The sequence below is a fragment of the Haliotis cracherodii genome, unplaced genomic scaffold (assembly GCF_022045235.1).
Source record: "Haliotis cracherodii isolate W230 unplaced genomic scaffold, xgHalCrac1.p SCAF_10, whole genome shotgun sequence".
Taxonomy (NCBI): domain Eukaryota; kingdom Metazoa; phylum Mollusca; class Gastropoda; order Lepetellida; family Haliotidae; genus Haliotis; species Haliotis cracherodii.
In genome coordinates, this window is record NW_027266265.1 from 26,898,492 (window position 1) to 26,925,378 (window position 26,887).

The 26,887-nt window shown below is 39.7% G+C and overlaps 1 protein-coding gene across 2 annotated transcripts; it reads left to right on the forward strand.

Moving 5' to 3' along the window:
• The first annotated feature begins 3,452 nt into the window (after positions 1-3,452).
• LOC139454217 (uncharacterized) lies at positions 3,453-23,177 on the forward strand. 2 transcript variants are annotated; one of them, XM_071235795.1, is made up of 2 exons: positions 3,453-3,506; positions 20,730-23,177. In XM_071235795.1, the coding sequence occupies exon 2, from the start codon at positions 20,753-20,755 to the stop codon at positions 23,024-23,026; it is 2,274 nt and encodes a 757-aa protein (XP_071091896.1). In that variant the 5' UTR covers positions 3,453-3,506; positions 20,730-20,752; the 3' UTR covers positions 23,027-23,177. The 2 variants fall into 2 exon arrangements, with proteins under 2 accessions (XP_071091896.1, XP_071091895.1); XM_071235794.1 differs by lacking the exon at positions 3,453-3,506 and adding an exon at positions 19,080-19,194.
• The last annotated feature ends 3,710 nt before the right edge of the window (positions 23,178-26,887 follow it).

Sequence of the window (26,887 nt, forward strand, 5' to 3'; positions counted from 1 at the left end):
TTATTTTTATTTACGCAATCTGATTAGCTGGCTGAGAGTGGAGAGCTGTGTCATCGCGTTTTGATTGGCTGTCTAAAAATAATTGGCGGCCCTTTTTTTCGGATCGGGGATACCCGAGGTCGTCTCAGTACAGGAAATCCCCAGCTGTCAAAACATTACCGTAGTGACGATGTTTCGATCTCCGAAAGATGGTGACCAAGAGGAGGAAGGATGTGATATGTAGAGATATATCAGAGAATTTCGGCTTCCAAGTGTACGAGATTCAGTTGCAGAATGAGAAGACGGTAACCGAAGCGAGATACCGCTTCGATATTATGGGACCAGCTGAGCCACTCCGGTAGATTCTTTACTGGGCTTTTTCAAGACTAATAAAACAACTAATGAAACAGTTAATTAATTCTTGTAAAAATACTGATAAAAAAGCGAAACGTACCATATTGTTTTTGGTATTTTTTAAATAAGAAATGTCACGTTGTTTCGAAGTGTTGATCAAGAGCCGATCGATCGTTTGTGTAACCCACCGTCAAAAACATATTTTATTGTTATATTAAAATAATCGAGGCTTATATTTCATATTTTCAGAAAGTAAACACCTTAAATAATTTGTATGAAAAGACATACTCAATTTTACTGCATTAAACGATCAACTTTTGCCAGACCGAACATCTCACGACCAAAATGTTTTGCAACCACCGCAGCTGTTTCCCCTTTCAACAGTTGGGAGTTTATCCAGATCAATATAATTCATTCTTTTTGGCCTGTAATTATTTGTTGTTGTTTTTAACTTGAAGACTTCAATTATTTAAACATACTATTTCAGGCCAATTAAGAAACTCATTTTTTTATTTAAAAAACCAACAACATTACTACATTTAAACTTGAATGTATTTAGTTTAAGTACCTAGATATATGTATTTATATTTTTTCTTAGCTATTTTGATTTCTTATAGGGAGCAGACAAAATGATGAAGATAAAGATGGTGGGCACCAATCAACCTTATTAGGTCGATAAACTGGACATATGAAAAAAAGAGAAATGTATTTTTTCTGTATTATTTTCCCATTACAAGGTTTACAGTGTTTTATTTTTTTCACACAATCTTATTGGCTGCCTTAGAGTGGAAAGCTATGTTTCTATTTAAACCAGAGACCTGAAATTATTCTATTGTGTTATGCGTAAATTTTCAGAATTTGGTAAGTAAAGAAAAACTCAAATTTATGGATGATGAAGAAACGACAAACATGAGGTCATCTTATAACATTTACCATTAACCTAATTTCTCAACATAAGCATTGTCAAATTTTAATTTAAATACTTTTTACAAACAGTTCTCATATAATCAGTTCACTAAAATATACATTTATTATGAGTCTTGTTGATAAAAAGAAGCACATGGGTACGTTGGGTAGCTTATGTTCAGCGCTTTATTTTGATACTTACATCTCCAGTGTAGATATAGAGATATAGTAGTTTTCCCCGGGTTTTAAAACACACCTTAGCTTCGCCTAGTCTGATTGTTATGAGCGTAGTTACTAGGCTTTGTACTACTCAGTTTGTCTAGTAATCCGTGATTTCTAAACTCTTAGTAACTAGTGTTTCCGATACTCTGTTTTCTAGTAATCCGTGGATAACCAACTGTCCCGTGATTTCTAAACTCTTAGTAACTAGTGTTTCCGATACTCTGTTTTCTAGTAATCCGTGGATAACCAACTGTCCCGTGATTTCTAAACTCTTAGTAACTAGTGTTTCCGATACTCTGTTTTCTAGTAATCCGTGGATAACCAGCTGTCCCGTGATTTCTAAACTCTTAGTAACTAGTGTTTCCGATACTCTGTTTTCTAGTAATCCGTGGATAACCTACTTTCCCGTGATTAACTAGCTATTTGGAAACTTTAGTATTTCCTTGTTCAGTCAAGGTGATAGAAACTTTAGTCGATTAAGACTAGCTGTTATTGAGACGTAATCGTCTATTTTGTAGCCTAAGTGACTCATTTTAGGGTTATGCTCACAGTGTTTATTTCCCCTTTGTTTACCGAGGCTTGTTTATTCACTCATTAGAGTGTGGAGTTAATTGTCGGCACATCGGGTCCATGTCTTGTCAAAGTGTTGTTTACGATACCTTTTTACAGGCAAAAACTTGATTGTATATTTGCGCAGATAGAATTATTTAGCGATCTATGTGAGCGCAGATTTTATTTAATGTTTGTCAACTATTAGTACAATTGGTTGTTATTTAATAAACCTGTGAACCTGTTACCACGTTTTGTTTATCACTTCATTCGTGTTTTATTACAACCCTGATCATTGGAGCACACTTGGATATGTAGTCAACAGTTTAAAATGTCAACATCAAGAACTATCTGACAGCATAAATACTGAAGGCTAAAATCCTTCTTATTGGAACTAAACATAACGTCATCAAAACAAGAAAACATCCCACAGTTCAGTTTACTCAGTATGGAACTTTAATGGGAGAAGAATGATTACAATATTGCAAAAACATATTTCTTTGCACTTATGGAATTGGCTGAATAATTTGGCCATAGATAGATTTTTCAACGGACATATTGAATATCAGAATCCAACCTCTTGTATAAATTTGGGACTCAAGCATGAAACAAGCGTTTGAAGTTACTGCTTCATTTGTCCTGAAGGCAAACATGCCGCTACAAATGTCTTATGATTATAGAAAGTTGTTTTTCGCTTATACTGACTTTCTGTCAGGTGAAATAAATTTGATTTTCCTTGAGCGAAACTCTTAAAACGTAACTAATGTTCAAACTAAACAGGATTGGGTTGGCTAATCTAGTGGTTAAAGCGTTCCCCAGTGTGAAACCCCTGTATTGACCCGTGAAGATCCGGGATAGAATAGGTCTTCAGCAACCAATGCTTGTCATAAAAGTCGTAAGAGGCGACTAACGGGATCGGGTGGTCATGCTCGCTGACCTGGTTGATGCATGTCATTGCATCCCAATTGCGTGGATCGATGCTCATGATGACAGTCACTGGATTGTCTGGCCCAGACTCGATTATGTACAGACTGCCGTCATATAGCTGGAATATTGCTGAGTGCTTTACGCTTCTGACCGCCTCCACGGTCCAGTGGATAGAGCGTCCGCCCGAAGAGCGGAAGGTCGGGCTCGACCCCCGGCCGCGTCATTCCAAAAGGCGTTAAGAGATGGTACTTGTTGTTACAATGCCTGGTGCTCGGTATCAAGGGGCTAAAATAAGGACTGGTCGGACCAGTACAAGCAGACACATAAACGTATTATCACCTCACCTTTGTGTCTCCTGTCGTGACATAGATGTTACTATGCTAAAGCGGCATGCAAGGAATACCCTTTCAAACCTCCATGAGAAGGATGACCCGTGACCTTGTGCCTATTCATTATTATCACGTGGCACAGTGACGTCACTTGTACTTCTCGCGTGTTTTCGGAACTCAGCTCTGTTCTCTTCAGATCGCATCCTGTCACACTTCCTGGACACACACCTGATACCATCGGTAAGTCGGTAGCCTCGTGTCAAATACGTCAGCTGTTGTCACAATTAACAATGGTTGAAAATGGTTTGCTGCTCTGATTTGATAGCAATGTGAATTCTTGGTAAAAGCTTATAGTTCAGTTTCTTGGTAAAGGTGATCTACTTTCGCTTTCGGTGGACTTTATACTTCTGTTGGCGCCGCAACTGAGAATAAATTGAATCGACTCTCAACTAATCAAGGCAGACACAGTGAGAATTTTCTTGATTTCTATTTAAAAACCTTAGTTGTGTATGTAACTTGAAAACAGGGACCAGTCTGCGAAGTTGCCACTGCTCTTGACGTCAGCCATACATAGTTATCCTGTCTCTGTTTCGTTCAATGGTAGTGATGTGAACGAACACTAATATAACATTAGTAATCAGTGTATTTAGGTGTTTAAGTTAGAAAGTATTAACTTCTCATAATAGTCGAGATTACCCATTTCATGTGGTATCTATGTGCGCACAAGACCGTGTAACTAATAATAACAACAAACAAACCCTAAGACGCGCTGTTATCATTGTCAGTTACATTGTCCTGTGGTGTGCGGCACACTGTATGTATTACGAGGGTGTCCATACACTTCACCTAATGTTCTGGTATAAGATAGGTTAAAGTAATAAGGTCATGTGGGTACGGAAGATCCCACTCATAAATAGGTTACCAAAAGCTGAACAAATAAATAGAAGATGGCTTTTATTTTAAATGTTTGCATGAATAATGTGTCCTTTCATACACTGTTACAAATTGTCCTTTCATACACTGTTACAAATTGTCCTTTCAAACACTGTTACAAATAAATGGGGCACTATCAATCATACACTGATCGTGTCCTTTTATACACGGTTACAAATTGTCTTTTCATAAATTGTTACAAATAAATGGGGCGATATCAATCATACACTGATCGTGTCCTTTCATATACTGCTACAAATTGTCCTTTCATACACTTTTACAAATAAATGGAGCACTATCAATCATACACTGAGCGTGTCCTTACATACACTGTTACAAATAAATAGAGCACTATCAATCATACACTGATCGTGTCCTTTCATACACTGTTATAAATAAATAGGGCACTGTCACTCTTACACTGACCATTATTTTGACTAGATTTACAAAATTTGATATGTACAATTTTGATAGTATTACAATATATGGTGCCCCATATTTAAGAACCACAACGTAAACTGGATGTTATCATGCAACCAAAGATCTTAAATAATGTTACCAAAGTTTCCTTTGGTTATTAGTTACTAAAAATATTGCCTTATTTGCTAGGGATACAAGACTGGTCTGAGCTTTGCTCATGAATAACTTAGGGTGAATTCAAGTCCCAGGTATTTATGTAAAGATACTGTCTCTATTGGTACTATTGGTGTACCATCATATACCATTTTTCATACGACCTTAACGGACCACCATTTCTTAACACAACAATCTTAGTTTTATTCAGATTTACTTTCATGCAAGTATGTTCACAAAAACCTTCTTGTACACTTATCTTTCTCTGCAGTTGTGAACAGGTGTCGGACATTGCTGAAACATCATCAGCAGACACGAGGGAGAACAAATCATTAATAGGAGAGGTAATAGTAATTCCTTGACACCCCTCTCTGTCCATAAAGCTACACGCATATTTGTGGAATTAAAACACACATTTGACGGTGTCAATGTTACAGGTACAACACCTAGATATACCTATAGGGGTTCAATCACAAGCAGATAAAATATTATACATTCATGCGATTATATCCAACCTTTTCTCTTAATCCCAACTTCACACAAAGAGTGCAGGAGAACACCGTCAAATGCATTGGAAAAGTCAATGAAGAGGAAGTAAAATCTGCCTCTATTCTTACAAGTGTATTTCTGAACTATGGCCTGTAATGGAGTAATAAGCCCTAAAACCAGCTTGTTGTTCATTAATGATATCATAATTCTCACACCATCTCTGTAGACGGCCGTTAAAAATATACGAAAATACTTTTCAGGTTGAGTCCATCAGAGAAATAGTTGTTGAGATCAGTTTAACAGCCAGATTTGAAGACAGGAAATCTACCAATATAAAAAATGTGATTAAAGAGGTGCGTAAGATAAGGTACAGTAAGATGTCATGAAGCTTTTCACAATTCAGCAGCCACATCTAACATTGAGAGTATGTATACCAAAGGTACGACAAAGTTAGACTGACATAATGCCACAGTTACTATGTGTTAAATTATCCCTTGACATTCTGGGCATATCAAACATATCGCAAGGATAGTCATCGATAGCATGTATGTCTTCAACTGTATCATCAGGAATATAGTCAAGAAACATTTCCCCTTTGAGTTCAAATCACCCCCTAAGAAAGAATGTTCATGATTATAATTATTCTGACCTCACTGTATGAAAGTAATCTTCAAGTTGAGAGGGGCGGTCGGGTAGCCTGGTGGTTAAAGCGTTCGCTCGTCACGCCGAAGACCCGGGTTCGATTCCCGACATGGGTACAATGTGTGAAGCCCATTTCTGGTGTCCCCCGCCGTCATATTGCTGGAATATTGCTAAAAGCGGCGTAAAACCATACTCACTCAGTTCAAGTTGAGATATACCGTCAGAGTCCATATCATTATAAATAGGCAAGATATATGTAAATAGTAGGATGACATCACTTTCCATATTCAGTCGTGTGACACGAAATATTAGAGAGACACAGCTCTCAAAATGTTCAAACACACGTTGGATACAATGGAAAAAAGCAGCCACACATCCATATTCCCGAGGCAAGAGAGTTAACTGACTTTAAAAGTCCAGTTTCCACCCTTGCCGAACTAGGCTGGAATTCCTGGGCTCTATCGTAGCGCCACCAGAGTCCCTTCTGAGCCTCTCCTTTAGACCAATCAGATTCCACCTCTCGTATCACTCGCATTTGCTTGAAACAAAACAGTGGCGCCCAGTCAAGACGATCTGATCGATAATCAAAGTCTATGTTGTGATCAAACGGGTCTTACATCGCGCAATGCGTGAGCACCTTGATTAAAAACATGAAAAGATTTGGAAAATATATGTTGACAACGAGTTGGGGGTGCACATGCAAATCCTGCAATCGACCGAAATCTGCAGGACAGTTTACGAAACGGATTTGGATTTCGATGCACTATTTTGATTTGACTATGCATAGACTCGTTAGTCCAGCCAAAATGTAACTCCATGATACCTGCCTAGTTCGGCAAGGGTGGAAACTGCACTTTTTTAGTCAGTTAACTCCCTTGCCTTGTTAAGATGCCACACATCTGGACATCTTCAAAAGGTGCAATAGCAGCATTGGCAGCAGCCTTCTCAAAATCATTCTGGAATACTAGGGGTTTCAGATTAAGTTGATGTGGTTCTGCTTCATCCTCAATTAGCTGCATGACAGTTGCGTAGGAAGCTTCAGTCTTATTCGGTAGGGCGCAGTGAGCTAGAGGATACATGATGCCTTGGTGTTCAGCATGGAGTGTGTAAACGTAAAGACAGCTTGGGGGAGGAGTAGAAAATACCATCAGCAAATACGGTCTCAGCTTCACAGAAATGTTCCAGATTTCCTCGTGTTGTGAAGACGAGAAGTTTGTCGCTGTCTCCGTGATCGTCCATGACGACGTTTTCACCAGCATCAGTTATTTTCTACTCTTGGATGGATGCTCGTGTCTTGGGTAGCTTCGGTAGATTCTTAAGTCATAAGTCGTGTCAAAAATAGGGAAATGCTGAAGAGCCAGATTTGGGATAATGTCGGAATTGTTTCTCAGTATATGCAGTTCGTCATCGTAGATTTTGTTGATCGAAGTTGTCTCTTCCCTTGCACTCTCCTACAATCTGGACTTAAACACATCGACATCATAGATGTAAGGCAGTACCTCGTGAGTCCAGTCGTGATAATACGCTCGTCGACGGTTTAAATGGTACGAGAGCTGGCCAAAAGATTCCAAGCCTAACAAACAAAACCAACAATTGTGAAAGGGTTTTTAATTTCATTCTTCAACATAATCTCCCTGCTTTTCAATACACTTCTCATATCGATGGTGAAGCTTTTCAATTCCTGCCTGAGAAACCCATTCACGGCAGCTTTGAGGTCGTCGTTGTCGTCTTAGCGCTTTGTACGAAGGTGTTATTTCAGTTCAGGAAACAGGTGGAAATCACTTGGTGCCAGGCCAGGTGAGTTTGGAGGGATTGGAAGCTCTTCGAACCCACATTGTCGCACAGCAGATTTTGCAAGCCGAGAGGTGTGAGACGAGGCATTGTCAAGTAGTAGAACTCCGGCAGTCAGTATTCCTCGCCGCTTTTCTGTTATAGAATCTTTCAGGCGATGAAGCAAATCAGCATAGTAGGCACTGATAATCGTCTCTCGACTTTCTAAGTAATTAACAAGGATCACACTCTTTGCATCCCAGAATACAGTGGCCATAACTTTCTTCACTGATCTTGAAGACTTGAATTTCTTTGGTACCGGAGAAGTGGAATGGAGCCGTTCAATGGATTGACTCGGGGTCATAGTGGTAGATCTACGTGTCATCCCCCGTTACTAATCTCTTTGGGAGTTTGACGAAATCCTCCTCAATTGGTTCTAAATTTTCTCTGGCAATGTCGGTTCTTTTTCCCTTAAGATCAGAATTTAACTTTGGCACCCAACGAGCAGAAATCTTATTCATCTGTAAATGTTCATGAATTATAGTTTCAATGGATCGATGGCTTAGACCTGTGTCTTCCCCATGTTCAGGAATGGTAATATGTCCATCTGACAGTATACAGGTGGTTTTTTCTATCTCCTTGATTGAATCATTGATGGACGTCCAGACCTAGGGTCATCATCAAGGCTTGTTCTCCCAGCCTTAAACATGCCTGCCCAACATTTAACAGTGGATTAGCTAAAGTACACACACTTTATGGATAACAACTTCTTTAAAACTGTAAAAAGCGTTGTCAAGGATCTATACCGAAACGTTGCTTTTTACAGTATTAAAGAAGTTGTTATCCATAAAGTGAGTGTACTTTGTCATCCGTCAACTTCTAAGTAATGACTGTGAAACAATTCAGTGGAATAGTGAGGCACCTTTCCCATACACTTGTGACATGCGGTCATGAATTCCTTGGGGAGTACATTTCTCTAAAGTCAAAAACTTTACTAACTGCTCGGTACTCGTTCTTTACCAATTCTGTGTCCATTTGGACCCCTATCACGTTCAACTGGCTGTCACCTATATACAAACGGACTCCACAGACTAAATACACTTGCAATGAACTACTCAAACAATGTACTACATTCGCTGTGCAGAGTTGCGTCCCTTGGGCACGCCAGAAACCTATGATTGTGGGTTCGGGTCCCGGTTCGACCCAATTGTGTTCCTAGGTTTGTCAGCACCATACCCGTGCTCATGGGTTTCACCGAAGTGGTAAACGTCTGAGGCCTGCATCACTTCGGGCTTTCCTCCCACATTAAGCTGACACGCTGGGATATAACTGGAATACTGTTAAAAGCGGCGTTAAACCTAACTCACAGACTCACTCTTATTCTCAATCAATGTACGATGTCATTATAATAGATTAGGTCATTATTATTTGGAGGCCAGTAACAAACATAAACGATCAGAGCACCATACAATTCCAATAGACAATGATCTTATAAACAGTTAAGTCATATAGTCAAGATTATACCAGTATATACAGGAAAGCAAAAACCAACAATGCATAAGGCAGTCACAGTACTGGCATCCATATGTGCTTAATGATGGACACTACCAACGAAAATCAATGCCAGTTTCTAGGTGATGTGGGTTTTGATTCACTCAAGTCGTAGTAGGTGATCTGGGTAATAGTGTTATGTGTCGATTCACGAATTGAAACAATATGTTAACCCAGAAATCAGTACGTAGAAAAAATTAGTGTGAAGCCAACAAACAACCAACAAGTGGTTTTCAATCAACAAATGTATTACAAAATTAACTAGGTTTACAAATAAGTACAAATTACTGCACAGCAATAGGAGTACACAATAGAGTGGGGGTACAATATTCAAAGGCAGTATATAATATGATGGCAGTGGTCAGTATCAAAAACAACCATACAGTGTTGATAGTAAAAGTCAGTGCTAATAATATATATACACCCAGCGGCGACAGTGGTCAAGCTTCCGTGATAGATTGGGTAGGGAATCAGGGATGATGAGCGATCCTCACATGAAAGCTTGTTCGAAGCGATGAAAAGCGTGAGAGACGAAATGAGTGAGAGACCTCTTAACAGGCTCTTCTCCCACTATAGATACAGCCTAACAAGCAACTGGAAATTTCTACACCGTGCCCTCACTATAGAACACATTAAGATAGTTTCCATAACATATTAACACCGTCCGTGGTATACCAGACCGGAAGTTTACACAACACACTAGCATCTAAATATAACAACTTCATGAGGACTGATCGCTGTCCAAACACAATGCCAAGAGCGTCTACCGAATCCCAGCAGAAACAATGTAACACAGTTACAATCATTTTTCAACAATAAAATACATTGTCATACAACAATAGGGGATCTGTATATTAGGTGATGTGGGTGGGAACCATTACGAGATGGGGTCGAAATGTCATAGGAATTGACAATTGTAAACATTTCTTATCTGGGTGAGTAGTGTTAACCAGTGAAGGTAATGTGTCATAGCCATAACTTGTGAAAGCAGAATTTACGTTCCTGTCGTATGTATACTTGCTCCTGTCTGTATTGTGTCTTGTATTTTGTACAATGACTGATAACATTGAGAAAAAGCCAAGTGAGTTTTACTAACTTCATTAGTAAACAGGGATGTTTGGCCATAAAGGTGAGTGAGTGAGTTGGGTTTAACGCCGCTTTTAACAATATTCCAGTTATATCGCAGCGTGTCAGCTTAATGTGGGAGGAAAGCCCGAAGTGATGCAGATCTCAGACGTTTACCACTTTGGTGAAACCCACGTGCACGGGTATGGTGCTGACTAACCTAGAAACATAATCGGGGCGAACCGGGATTCGAACCCACAATCATAGGTTTCTGGCGTGCCCAAGGGACGCAACTCTGCACAGCGAATCGCGGCGCCTTAGACGACTGGGCCACCCGTGACCCCTGGCCTTAAAGGAGCAAGGTGGTAGAATGGGTGAACACTATGATGGTGTATGGTCATAAATGAGCGAGATGGTAGAATGGGTGAACACTGTGATGGTGTATGACCATAAACGAGCGAGGTGGTACAATGAGTGAACCCTGTGATGGTGTATGCCCATAAATGAGCGAGGTGGTAGAATGGGTGAACACTGAGATGGTGTATGGTCATAAAGGAGCGAGGTGGTAGAATGGGTGAACACTGTGATGGTGTATGGTCATAAAGGAGCGAGGTGATAAGATGGGTGAACACTGTGATGTTGTATGGTCATAAAGGAGCGAGGTGATAGAATGGGTGAACACTGTGATGGTGTATGACCATGAAGGAGCGAGATGGTAGAATGGGTGAACACTGTGATGGTGTATGACCATAAAGGAGCGAGGTGATAGAATGGGTGAACACTGTGATGGTGTATGACCATAAAGGAGCGAGGTGATAGAATGGGTGAACACTGTGATGGTGTATGACCATAAAGGAGCGAGGTGATAGAATGGGTGAACACTGTGATGGTGTATGGTCATAAAGGAGCGAGGTGATAGAATGGGTGAACACTGTGATGGTGTATGGTCATAAAGGAGCGAGGTGATAGAATGGGTGAACACTGTGATGGTGTATGACCATAAAGGAGCGAGATGGTAGAATGGGTGAACACTGTGATGGTATATGACCATAAAGGAGCGAGATGGTAGAATGGGTGAACACTGTGATGGTATATGACAATAAAGGAGCGAGATGGTAGAATGGGTGAACACTGAGATGGTGTATGACCATAAATGAGTGAGGTGGTAGAACGGGTGAACACTGTGATGGTGTATGACCATAAATGAGCGAGATGATAGAATGGGTGAGCACTGTGATGGTGTATTGTCATAAAGGAGCGAGATGGTAGAATGGGTGAACACTGTGATGGTGTATGGTCATACAGGAGCGAGGTGGTAGAATGGGTGAACACTGTGATTGTGTTTTGTCATAAAGGAGCGAGATGGTAGAATGGGTGAACACTGTGATGGTGTATGACCATAAAGGAGCGAGATGGTAGAATGGGTGAACACTGTGATGGTGTATGACCATAAAGGAGCGAGATGGTAGAATGGGTGAACACTGAGATGGTGTATGGTCATAAAGGAGCGAGGTGATAGAATGGGTGAACACTGTGATGGTGTATGACCATAAAGGAGCGAGGTGATAGAATGGGTGAACACTGTGATGGTGTATGGTCATAAAGGAGCGAGGTGATAGAATGGGTGAACACTGTGATGGTGTATGGTCATAAAGGAGCGAGGTGATAGAATGGGTGAACACTGTGATGGTGTATGACCATAAAGGAGCGAGATGGTAGAATGGGTGAACACTGAGATGGTGTATGGTCATAAAGGAGCGAGGTGATAGAATGGGTGAACACTGTGATGGTGTATGACCATAAAGGAGCGAGGTGATAGAATGGGTGAACACTGTGATGGTGTATGGTCATAAAGGAGCGAGGTGATAGAATGGGTGAACACTGTGATGTTGTATGGTCATAAAGGAGCGAGGTGATAGAATGGGTGAACACTGTGATGGTGTATGACCATAAATGAGTGAGGTGGTAGAATGGGTGAACACTGTGATGGTGTATGGCTATAAAGGAGCGAGGTGATAGAATGGGTGAACGATGTGATGGTATATGACCATAAATGAGTGAGGTGGTAGAATGGGTGAACACTGTGATGGTGTATTGTCATAAAGGAGCGAGGTGATAGAATGGGTGAACACAGTGTTGCATCGGGAATATTTCAGCCATATAGCAACCAGCAGCCTATAAGAATTGGCAAAATAGTGGAGGAGATTTGGAGTTTAATTTTTTGGCAATAGCTTAATGTGAAAGTGAAATTTCTTAGAATAAATACGTTCTGATAGTAAATATGTTCTGAGAAAGTGAATTACAATATTGATAAGAAAAAGGTGCACTATGTGACCATCGGCAGTATTGAAAGATTATCAGTAACAGAGTATGTGACCCCACGGCTTCTCTTGGAAGATTGTTGTGGTGAGACAAAAGAGATAGCGATGACCAGAATGAGACGTGGTCAGAGCAAAGATGAAATAGAAGAGTGTTGCATTGGATACAGTGAGATTGAAAATAGGAATGATGGGTGGTGGTCAGCGATATGGTCACAGTTCGACCCTGGTGAGTGCTTGTTTCCTGGCAGTTTCACTATCTGAATGTTGTTGTTTTTTATGTGCCAGGTTTTGCACGTGATGTTGATGATGGACGTTGATGATGACCCCTGTCTGCAGAGACTGAAAAGTCGTCTTGAACCTTACCCACATTCCCTTCAGGTGGACCACATGTTGTATCTGACACAAAGAAAATGTGAAGATAAGCTTCAAACTCTTGAGACAGAAGACGCCAAACCTTGTGGTTATGAGGAAGAAGTTCTGAAAAAGGACAATTTCATCTCACTTTTGTATTTCCGATTGGGTAGGGAAGATGATGCTTTTGAAATCAATTCTAGAATTAGAACAGATTATCCATCGAATTTAACTGCTCTTATCAATTATGTCTTTATGAAAACGGTTTCTAAAATTGAAGACGATGTAGAGGCAGGGATGAGAAAGTTACGTGAAATGAAGGGCCGAGAAGATTACCCACATTTGCTGGTTTCTGCTAAAGCTGAGCAGGCTTACTGCATGGCTAGAATTGCGCCGTTTCTGTATGTCAAAGCAACTGATCTGTATGAAGAGTGCATCAACATGGAACCTAACAATTACCTTTGGAAGTTCGGATGTGCACTGACATACAGAAGATGCCTGGGCGCACCTCAGAATGTGAAGAACATGACCCAAGCTAGAGTTCAACATTTCTGTGAAAAAGCTGTCGAATATTTATCTGACATCATTCGCAGATGCAAAACACAACGTCTCCTTGTAAAGGCGTGGGTAGAACTAGGCCAATTGTATCTTTCATTTCAGAATCCAGCCTATCCCTTAACAAATCAAATTGTTGGGTCACTGAAAACGCACGGTATATCAGTGACTGCAGAGCAATGTTTTGATACAGCCTTAGGGTTTGAGGAGACGCAAAGAGACGAGTTTGTCCTAAGCACATGTGGAAAGTGTTTGCTTCATGCCAGATCCAACTGTAATTATATCACTAAGCTACGGGAGTGTCATACACTTCTATCCAGAGCTTATGACATTCGACCAACTACAATGATATGTGACACCTTGGCAAAGATTTTGATCAAAATGACACCAACCCACAAAGAACAGGATTATGAACGTGAAAGGGGAACCCAAAGCATCCCAAAATGGCAATATAGATCTTTTTTCGCAGAAAAGCCACGCGAGGAAGAGTCGTCTCGGAGGAAACGCCTTGAACATGACAGCCATCGAGACAATGCTTCTAAAATCTTTTATTCCCCCGAAACAGTACAAACATACACCGCTGGCCATCCCCTACTGGATGAGGCCAAAGGGTACCTGCAACAATCAATTGCTATGAGTAAACAAAGTGACGCAAATGCTATCTTTACCTTGGGATTGCTATACAGGCGACTTGGTCAGAGTGAAGCTGCAGTGGAGCAGTTCAAGCTTGTTATCTCTGATCCAAGTAGAACACTCTTCTATAAAACATTATGCTTTGAACAGATTGGATTCTGTCTGCTTGAAATGAGTGAAAACAGCCAATACAGTGAGATACAGCAGCGGGCTTATCGAGAGGAAAGCAAGCTGATGATGCTGAGTTCCATAGAAATGTCAGCAATACTTGTGGCTTCCACTCCCACCATGGAAGCTGATGACATCACATTTTCTAAAGCCGTTCCCGCTCTGAAGCAGCTTCTAACAAGTGATCATGAAGCTGGGCATTCAACTAGGGACATTGCACGACTGTGTGATATGGTTCAAAGAAACAGGGATTCCTTCCTACAGCTTCATCACAGTAACCACGAAAATCTCTCGTTTCTTTGCAGAATCATTGAACAAAACATGCAGCAAAGGGAATTCCAAACTGCTCTCATATCGATAAGATTACTGATGTGCACACAAGAAGGGCAGAAGATGGCAAATCAGGACCTAGTGTATCAAGTATACCTTGGGATTGTGAAACATCTTCTACATTCTGAAGAAACGGAAATTAACACTAACATCACCAGGTCCTGTTTCCAGAGTGCCTTTGCATACAAGCACAGACTACCACCTGGCGAAGCAATACGGATATGGGATGCGTATGTTTTGGATGACCCGGACCAGACTGAACCTGAGGCAGCAGCCATCTGCTCATGGTTGAAGAATACATGTGGGCTCTTTATCACACGCAATAAAGACGAGGTCGGGAAAGGAACATTGGAGATAGCCGCACAAAGAAACATCATGAAAAACAGCAGTTGTTTGCTGTTTGTGCTAGGAAGCAAAGACACAAAGAAACTAAAAGCGTTCATGAAATACGCTGCCAGTCTGACAACAAAAGACGGTAAACCAAAGATCATTGTTCCTGTTTGTACGGCTGTCCGTAAACTACCTTCCCCCTTAGCTGGTCGACAAGTTGTGATGTTGTCTGGACGAAACAGAAAGGAAGATCTTCTGGAATGTTTCATGGCCATGCTGGAAATGGAATACAGTTCATTTGAATGGATTGATTAGTGAAATGTTTCTGAATAACTGTTTATGTTCGTCCTTGGCAGTATTCTAGACATAATGGTAGCAAGTTGATCCAAAGAAAGTGAAGGTAAAAACACTCCCACAATATTGACAGATGAACTTAGACCATGTTGAAAATGTATGAACATGGCACAAACAATGAATCGCCAAAGGCGTAAAATCAAGCTCACTTTTGCGAAAATTGAAAGTTTACATATGTATCAAACACATGCTGAACGTGTGCCTTTTGATGTTTGTGTTGCTTTCATTACCTCAGCGTAACTTAGAAACCAGATACATCTGGATCATATATCCATCTGTTTCATATATCATCCATGAAACTGTATACCCATATTAACAGAGAACTGAAATTGCCATGTTATTCTGGATTTTCTATAAAAAAATCTTCGCAGGGTTGTCTGAGAATCGTTACCATAATAACCTATATCGAGATGTATACCACCATGACAAAGGAGCTTGTACAAGGTATATGGTGAGGGAAAACCACCAAAAAAAACAATTTATAAGTGGCACACGAACTCGCCTACTTCTATGCAGTCGGTTTAATAATTTGTTTAGTGTGTGCAATTAGGCCATTTACAAAAATGTTCTGTCAACTTTTCAAGACTTGGGTTAAACATTGATGCTGCATATTTTTTATCTCCAGGAAAATTCACCACTATATGAACAAACAAAATTCTACTATGTCCCATGGCGGGGGTTAGGGATAACGTTGTTTTCTTGTTGAAAGACTATACATTTTTATGATAAATATGTTAATGTCAAAATCAGTAATGACCTCTTTATATTTAAGAAAAATAAATGTTTATCGACTTATGTACATGAATACCACGGTGCAGGATGTAGTTCCATAGCAAAGCTTTCCTTACTTCCAAATAGAACTTTTGACATCTGTTTTGTTTTAAGCATGTACCCTGGATGTGGCTTTTACTATTTATTATGTGCCATTGATTAGTTATGGTTGTGGTTTTCAATTATGTTGGCTATTCTACGAAACGCTTAGGGAGGTTTTTTTCCAGTTTCTCACATGCATGAATAGCTGACTGTTGACTTGTTTCATTAAGTAACGCCCATTTTGTATATGTTTCGTGCAAACGGAGTGCATGGATCAAGTTCAGTCGAGACATTATCTTTTGTTGAAAATATCCATGATGGTAATTCGATTTGTTAATTTACACTTGGCGCCAAAAGACGCTGTGCATACGATTATATCATATGCATATTTTCTTCTTTTTCCCCCATATGATACACCCAGTGAGGAATGGTAACCTGTAGGAGGAAAGATCTGGCTATTCTTAAGGTTCGGATCTGTCCCCTTTTTAACGGGACTTGCTAGCAGAAAGTGTCGGATAGGTCAGATATATATCGGGTACTTGCTAGCTGACAGATGCGTCTAAGACGAGGGTTGGCTCCTTCTGCCCAATGTCGGGTACTTGCTAGCTGACAGATCCGTCTAAGACGAGGGTTGGCTCCTTCAGCTCATTGTCGGGCACTTGCTAGCTGACAGATCCGTCTAAGACGAGGGTTGGCTCCTTCAGCTCAATGCCGGGCACTTGCTAGATGACAGATCAATCTAAGACGAGGGTTGGCTCCTTCGGGTCAATGTCGGGAACTTGCTAGCTGACAGATCCGTCTAAGACGAGGGTTGGCTCCTTCAGGTCAATGTCGGGCACTTGCTAGCTGACGGATCCGTCTAAGACGAGGATTGGATCTGTCAGCTATTTTTGCTAGCCATTCGATCAGATCCGTCAGCCTTGATATCACATGACACATTATAATATACACACTGACAACCATGGAGGAAATTAGTCATTCCAGACATCAATTCTCTATTACTTTTGGTACAATTATGTGCTGCTGTTTTTGCTTTGTACTTTCCATTTTTTAATACAAGTATTTATGTAGGCTCTGTGTGTTAGTCGTCGTAAGATAACAGTTGGCGACTCTTTTTGTCTTTGTTAATAAATGCTGAAATAAAAATGCAATCTTCCTTCTGGAGTTATGGGATTGATTCGGAAGTCTTTGATCTCCAATTTGTTATTTTCCGTACATCAGTAGTGTAGTTTTTTACTCTGTGTCTTTCGTTTTATCAGAAAAAAATATTATTTTTAGATTAATAGATTATTGCTGACAAGGGCTAAAACAAATGCAAAAAAAACAAAAACATTAAAAAAATAAATACTCACCTCCATCGGAGAGGATGTTTCAGAGGTATTTGTACAGCCATAATATACCATCTTCCCAAGGCAAGGGAGTTAACTGACTAAAAAAGTCCAGTTTCCAACTCTCTTGCCTCGGGAAGATGTAATATACAGGCATATGCTATTGTAGTCAGAAGTGAATAGTTGCTGAAACGTCATGTGTTTAAACATCTTAGGTAATTTAATTCATTAGCTCATGAAAAACGGTATATGGGGGTACGTTTTCCCAAATACAGCGTCACACGTGAAATTTAGTTGTAGGGGAAACACAGAAGTATTGTGACTCTATGTCTTTCAAGAACCAACACGCGGTTGTCACATTCACATCTGGAAGAAAAAAGTATCTATGCATGACTAGATGTTTGTAATGCAGAGACGCCGATGTATATTGCATGTGAAAATTAGTTCAACAACGTGTCTTGTTTCTCACACACATTTTCGCCGATTTCATACAGTATGAATGGAACAGCGTGTGAAGAAACATGATGCTGTTGGCGGGTAGGTCAACACATTTATTTTAACTACCATAAAAATGATAATGTTAGAAGTGTATTTGAAATATTATGAATATCAAGTTGTTTTCTCTTATACGATCCACCTACATGGATATATTTGTAAATTATATTAAAAAATAATTCAGTCATAACAGTTCTGTATACCATTAAATCAAATAAACCATATACTGTTGAATCAGAGAAGATCAACTTCTTATCCGTATTGTATTCCAACATTTATCATGAATAAACAATCGTAAGTCAACATAATTCGATTGTCTGGCGACCGAATCACCTGATACTTACAGAGGTCACCATGACCTGTTGTTCAAGGATGGCAAACACTGAGCTCACCGTGACCTAAATGGTAAACACTGGGGTCACCGTGACCTTGTGATCAAGGATGGCAAACACTGAGGTCATCTTTACCTATTGTTCAAGGATGGAAAACAGTGAGGACACCTTGGCCTATTATTCAAGGATGGCAAACACTGGGGTAATCGTTATCGATTGTTCAAGGATGGGAAACCCTGTGTTCACCGTGACCTAAATTGCTAACACTGAGGTCACAGTGACCCATTGTTCAAGGATGACACATACAATGGTCACTGTGACCTATTGGTCAAGAATGGCAAACCTTGAGGCCATTGTTACCTATTGTTCAATGATGACACATACAAAGATCACTGTGACCGAGAACATATTCAGTTCATTGCGGTATAGCCCTATATTTCACTCACACTTGCTAAATACACTTAAAATCTCGGTCCCTAATACCTGTGTGCCAGTGACATCAGCTATACAAACCGTCTGGACCTTATCAATAGGAACAGTTTATTATTGTCACGTCGTCTAGCTCGGTGACACAGTACATGTATTTGAAAACTGACATCAACAATAGCGATAAGCGAATATCGCGTACAATAATGAATTGCGTAACACTAATGCTATGCAGGCTCGAAATATGTTAATGTATATTCTCGTATAATTCCGGAAGAAATCGGAACAACACGGGAAGTGGCGAGTATGTTGATTGTTTTATCTCACAGGAAGCGGTGTGGCTATCATATTTCAGAGGCGTTTCTATACAAAAAGGGACTCTGGGCGATACAGTTACCACACAGATCGGAACTGTTTTACCTCCTGATTTACACTGATCTGCGTTTAAACGGATAACCTTCCAAATAAGGTCGGTATGTACAGTGTACAGAATGTTTTCGGAAGTCAGATATAATACCATACCCTTACGATTTGACGACCCAACTGAGGGGCTAGTATTTTATGGAGGGACTAGTATTTTATGGTTGTTGACATGTCGTTTAACTAAATGTGTATTAATAGGTGGGAAGCTGAATTCTTAACTGGATATTATATGCTGGCCAGTGTGTTACCAGTCAGGAAATAGTGTAGCTAATACAACAGGAATTCCCCACCTGCAGCGTGAAGATCGCGCATTGTGCTAGTTTCGTCTCTGTGAATCCGTAAGAATAGTTTCGATGTTTAATCTGAAGGGTAAATTGTAGACGTAAATAGTTCTAACAAAATGGTTTTTATTTTCCCCATAAGCTTTGAGGCGAAAATATTTGATGTGTTGATTCTGTATCAGCATGGTTTATTCAAGCTGCCAAAGGGAGGCGCTTCAGGCTTGTCGGAAATAGCCAAATCCATGGTTAATTATATTGTCAGCTTTTACATAATGATGCTGAATAGGTCGTTGTCGCTGTGTAACATCCAGGATGCCAGGCATATGATTTGCCTCATAGGTTGTTTTCGTAAGTATGAAAGCAGGGGAGAGAAGTCAGAAACATCATGAAACAAGGTGAGGCGAGTGCTGATATCGCCCCTGAAAGTACAGAGTAATCTGATTGGATGGCTATTTTTAGCGTCGTGTCGTTCAGACTAGACTCGGAACGAAGTGAGCGGTATTTGTCATAACAGAATATAACACACTGAAAAATGTGATATAGCTGGAGACTAAATAACAGTGTATAGTATATTTAGATTTGTTTCCTGATTGCATATGAAACATTTTGAGATGTCATCACCAGTTTGGGAAGGAATCTTTCAATAACTATCAGTTAATGTTCTAGAGTATGAACCAACTTGCTATTAAGGACTTAAATGTATGCATAAATGAAATGGCACGTCAAGTAAGATAAGATAAGATAAGATTTTGTTATCCGAAGGGAAATTTATATTGTACAGTTGATTGGCAATATAATATGAAAAAGAAAATATATGATATTAAAATATGTACATAAGAAAAAAGGACACTTACTAATATAACCACGAGTAAAAACATGTAGAAAATTGAACACGATCACAGTGGCGACAAGGAATGGTATTTTAAAATATTTGTATTTATATCACAGCAAGAGTAAACTTTAATAAAAGGGATAATGACGGGATAAGATTTGTGTACAGCGAACTGTTAAACAGTATCAAACAGATAAACATTTAAAAGACTAAAACTAGCTGGTATGAATGATTCCCGGGCCCTGTTTGTTTCAGCATCGACATGCGCAGTCGGCGGCCAGAAGATAGAAACTGATATTCGGAATGAAGTATATGACTGCTGTCATTTTGTATCTTACATGCCTTTTTGCCAATTTCCTTCTCAGTGAACGAGTTTCCTTCTGTAGGTAGGTGCTATCATACACAACAATAATACTATAGGTGAGGTATATCTATGTCGCTTAATGGCTAATTTTTTGTTTGTTAAAGGTCGAAGAATATACAAGGATAAGATGGATGAAGATCGACTAAAGGATTTCCCAAACAGCTTCCAGCTGGAGGAGTTCGTATCACTCCGTCAACGAAGATGCAGAGCTGCTATCGAGAACTGCCCAAGAGAAACGTTTGACTCGAGGTTTGAGGAAATCAGAAATGAAATTTTCCTAACACTTCTCCTGTTTAAGTTAGGTGACACAGAGGAAGCATTGGAGATGAATCAACGCGCCCTAGACAAGGATCCGAATAATGTTGTAACATTAGCCAACAGAGTGTATATCAAATCGAGGTTAGGATATGGAATGGATGCTGATGTCATTTTTGAGAAACTGGAAAGATTAAAAAGATCAAGTAGTTTTGGAGCACTTTATGATTCGGCACTCGGGGAGAGAGCATACAGCTACACAAGGATGGGCCCTAAGTTTTATCATCGAGCAATTGATTTGTTTGAGGATGTAATTCAACGACATCCCGAAGACTATTTATTGACCTTCGGCCTTGCACTTACATATAGAAGATGCCTGGCGCAGTACATATTCGCAGTAAACCCTGTGCAGGACATTGGTCACAGTATCACTTCTGCAATCAACCTCATGGTGAAGGTTGTACACAACTGCAAGGTATCTGATTTAGTTGGGAAGTCCTACATTCAACTTGGAGAACTGTACAAGATGTTAGATGACTGTGAGTATCCAATGAATAAGGAAGTTGTGTCACGTCTCCATATTAAACGAGTAATGAGTATACGTAACTGTTATAAAAAGGCCTATGAAGTGGCTAATAATTGGTTTGTCCTGGAGAGGGCTGGACAATATTTCCGCAAAATTGGAGAGTATGGACTTGCACTAGATCTCCTGACAAAGGCCATACACAAGAAGAAGAGTTCTACATTTGCTCACTATCAGTTAGCTATGTTATACAAGGCAAAGATTGAGCCAAAAAACTCGAATGAATGGTGCAAACTTATGATAGATGGTGAAAGGCCACCAATATCATCCAATGTTAGAGGTAACAAGCAGGATGAAACTCCAGGTACAGATACACATGATAGCAGTATGGAAGATGCTATGGATCAGGCACTACACCACATCCATCTATCAATCCAGATATCAAATGGAAGCAATACAAAAGCTGTGTATGAACTAGGTATGCTGAACATGATGAGGGGAAGAACACAGGATGCAATGCAACAGTTCAGGAAACTGATACAAAAAGACCAACCTTATGCTTTACCTTTCGAAAAGGCTAATGCCTATGAACAACTTGGCCTGTGCTATCGTGAAATGAGCGAGGATCATGCACATTCAGAGCAGGACATGAACCGTTTTAAGACAGAATGTCGACGAATGTTGACGAAGGCGATCGAAGAAGCTGCAAAAGCTGTGATTGAGGTGCCAGGTATGCAATGTTCAAATGTATTTGAATCATGGCAGTCTCTACCAACACTGGAGGAACTACTTCTCTCTGACTGGGTTGATGATTCAGAGAACATTGACAGTATGAAGGAAGTAGCAAGGCTTCGAGGATTGATGCGCAAGCATAGGTCTTCATTGGACATGTATAGCAAGATGATGACACTATACCCTGGTCATGAATGTAACATAGAGGCGCTGGAAGGTATTATCACAAATTACCTTAATCTGCACGATTTTGAGAATGTTCTTCCAACTGTTTATGTCCTACAGAGCACTTACTTGAACACTGATATTTCAACAAGGAGGGAATTTTGCGTAAATGTGTTCCTAAAATGTGGTCTGTACTTTCTAGAGCATAATCAACCAGAATCGTTCAAAGAATGTTTTCAAAATAGTTTTAAGACTGCTTATCCAGTCTGTTTGGGCCAAGAATGTTTTGATGTCATGATTCTAGACGACTTTGAAAGTGATTGTTCAGACACAGAACAATTGAAGAGTTGTCTGGAACATTTGGGACTACGTGCTACTAGAAATGACGATGCTGTAGCCGCAGGGTCGCTGGAGATATCAGGAATTACCTCCATCATGGAAAACAGTCGCACCCTCATCATTTACATCAAGGAGACTCGGTCTCACACATTGTCTCTCTACTGTGAAATTGCAATGAACTTGGCAAGAGATAACACCAATAACATTTGCCTGCGTAACATTGTGATTGTTGCTGAGGATTTTGCATGTGTGCCTAGCTGGTTGAACACATTTAAATGCATTGAGTACAGACGAATAGAAGACGGAGAACCTCAATCGTCTGAAGACCAAAAGTGGATTCGTGACCTCTGTTCAAATTTACTGAATGCCAAAGATCAAAGACATTAAAATTTTACATATTTAGTATTACCTATTTGTATATGTTGATAATGATAAATACATGAATATGTGTATGTTTTGTGAAACCAAGTCTGCCTTCCTCTAGTGTGATGGCCCATTCGTTTGTATATGCATTTGGATACACAACACCAATAAACTTGATAAGAGAGCCAAGGGTTAACTGAGTATTTTAAGTGCAGCATTGGCACCTGTCAGGATTGTATTTAACCCAATAATATTTCCCATTTCCATTGGACAGTTAGGGACCGACCATTTCATATTCTGGCGTTGGGATGGAATGGGATGTTGTATCGAGATTAGATATGTTTGAGCAATAGCTTCAAAATCAGGTATAATCAGATTATATATAATATAGAAGAAAAATACGTTGCAACAATGTAATTTTTGCGGCAGGTAATTTTTTTCAACAGTCTAAAGCATAATTATTCTTTTCAAGAATTTAACTTGAACAGTTTTGTGATAAGTCGGGGATTAAAGAAGCACACAATAAGGGTTTTTCGCAGAGGGGGTCGACTTCGTCATTATGAAAAGTGGTACAGAACATCACAGATTGTCTGTCATACATTTATATCATTATTACCGCTATTTATCCTTTTACGGCCAGTGGAATCTGTGTTTTTTCGGAAAATCCAGACTTGTTATTCTCTGGCGTTGACGTTATATATATAGGGAAAAGGAGATTGATGTAATTAAACCCCTTCAGATGTCTGGTTAAATTGTTTGATAGGCATTTCTTAGACGTTGGCGGATGACAAAGTAGACAAAACATTACGGATAACGTCTGTGATTACGACGTTTCGGTGTAGATCCGTATACCGTCGTCAAGCAAGACTGAATAATGAGCATGGTACAGAAGTATATATGGTGGATGAAGTATTAACAATAACAACAATTATAATTCATAATAGGGATTAACATGAGCAGGGTAGAGTGGATATCTGGGTGTTTGTTGTACTCCAACTCTGTCATGGTCAACAGCGCAGAGTTGTCTAACACAGGCAAATAAGGCTACATTGTCACTGTACTCTGTTACGTGTCGATTCCCAAATTGAAACAATATGTCAACCCAGAAATCTGTACGTAAAAGAACTTAGTGTGAAACCAAGAAATGGTATACAATTAACAATTGTATTACAAACTTTACTAGGTTTACAAATCAATACTGCACAGCAGAGTGGTAGTACAATGGCAATCACCGGATCGTCTGATCATGACTCGATTATGTGCAGACACGTTATATGTTTGGAAAATTGATAATACAGCGTTAAACAAAACAGGGGACAATATATCGATCGGTATATGATCTCTGAACAAAAGAAACAAAAATCATTTCTGAGGACTGGACCCAAAATGTGAAATGTTCAAACCTAACAAACGGAACCTGCAAACATTGGAAATATATCACTGGAGGTACACTGGTGCAAGTCTGATATGAATTTTCATGTCAATTATTCAGTTGGTGCCAAGACACCGTTTGCCCTTGTGGCAGTGTTGACATAAATACTTTCGCGTTTTCACGTGTGTTTTCGTTGTCGGAAAAACATAAAGTTCCGCAACTTTCATTCCTTATCACAGCCAGACTTCGTCTAGCATTATGTCAAAATGGGTCACTTGCGACACCTCCGTCTCATTTTCTTCATGTAGGCCTGTGTCAAGTCTTACGCCTAGGTCGTACATTTTCTCCCATGTTTCGCAGTTATGATATGATAGCTACTAATTCCTTTTCTCCCAAAAAAGTGAGATGACGTTAATCAAATTATTATGTTTTGAGTAAACCAAGCCGAACTTCTGTGTGATATTTATTCAGTAACTATAGCCCATCAGAAGCAAAACACGTCTTCTTTCTGTAGGAAACGCCACCTACGTTATACTCTTGTGTTTAACACGATATGTGCTGCATCCCGCTGTGCTACTATGTTATGTTCATATAAATGGTATTAACTGTTACTACCTTTGTAATCTTGCAGTATAGTTTGTTTAGTCTGGCTTTATTCAAAACTGAAGAAGAAGAATTTCCTTTTACTTGAACGAAATATTCACAAAAGCTGGAATTAACACGTCCAGTTTTTATTCTGAAAACTCGTTTGTCCCGAACCCTCCGCGCTTCGTCCGCTCTCGGTCAAATGTATGTATTTTACTAGATTCAACATGCTGTTTACATGGGTACATACATAGACAGTGGTAAAACATAAGGTCGAAAACATTTGATGTACTATCATAACATATCGTAGAGAGACAACCGGTTTTATTTAGTTCATGCAATATTGATATCCTTCAGTGTGTGTTTTATACATATCCAGGGATTTATTACACATGTGAATTGCTGAATCTCCCTCAAACAGCAAGAAAGCATATTTGTTCAAATCCTAAAGCAACACAGAAAGCTTTAAGCACTATGCTCGTGCAATCATACTACTCACGTTTAAACTTGAAGCCAAATTCTCACAATATGGACCTGTAAAATAATTTATCTTAAATGTTTACAATACTTCTGAACAGCTTATGGGTTAAGCTCCTGAAATAAAACCTACTATCACTTGAATATATCCAACGTGTTGCCTCGGGAACGCAAACAATAACAAATTTAAATAATATAGGAAAAGTCGCAAGTTCAGCACTTGCTTAATGTGCATACAAAGTTTCACAATAAATATCAAAGAGCTTATGACTTATTCTCTGGAAATTAACCCAACCTTCATTAAAACCTGAAGCCGACTTGCTGCCTTGGAAACCCAACAACACAAACTTTAGAAAATCCTGAATAGCAAAATAGATTTTCTGCGCTTTTGCCCAAAGTGAATCATGCCGGCTTTTGGGTTATTTGTTTGTTTGTTCGTTGTTTAACGCCGCACGCAGCAATATTCCAGCTATTTGACGGCGGTCTGTAAATAATCGATTCTGGACAATACAATCCAGTGACTGACATCATGAGCATCGATCCACGCAAGTGGGATACGATGACATGCATTAACCAAGTCAGCGAGCATGACCACCCAATCCCGTTAGTCGCCTCTTACGACAAGTACAGTCGCCTTTTACGACAAGCATGTGTTGCTGAAGACCTATTCTTTCCCGGCTCTTCACCGGTGGGTTTTGTTTTAACCTCCCATTATTCTTAGAACAAACAACTGTGGTGATGTGATTGTCCGGCGAATACCAGTGAACGAAGTCATTGTTACAGTTATTACAGTCATTACAGTGCAGCTGTACCGGTTATAACAATGTGTGATACATGGCTACGGAGATGGTTGGTGATGCTGGTTGGAACAGTCACAATGGGGACACGGACATAGCGGTGGGCGTTTTAGTCACATCACTAACTGTGGGGCGTATGTAAAATCAAACACATCAGTAAACTTGGGCTGTAGTGTGTACACGTTTGCAAGCGTTCCTGGTAAGGCAATTATACATGTTGGCAGACACTCAAAGTGAAGTCTAGATATTAAACTTTTCAACGGTTTACATGCTTGTTCTTAATTTTTGCGTTATAACTCCATAAAAACTGACACGACGACACAGATCATACAACTAAAAACATACAACGACGTTTCAGTGGAATGCGTGTTGTCATATATATATATATACATCTTGTTTGAACTACATATACATGTGTATATAGCTAATATAAATACACGTTTAATATACAGTATAAACCAAATACACACACGTATGTATATGGTATTAACCACATACGCGCATGTAAACCTTTAATATTAACCACATACACATGTGTAAACATATAGTATAAACCACATATGCATGCAGTATAAACCACATAACACATGTATACATGTAGTATAAACAACCCAAACACATGCGCAAACATTAAGTATAAACCCTATACACGTA

Coding starts and splice junctions, on each gene's coding strand:
- LOC139454217 (XM_071235795.1), top strand. CDS start 20,753: ATGGATGAAGATCGACTAAAGGATTTCCCAAACAGCTTCCAGCTGGAG.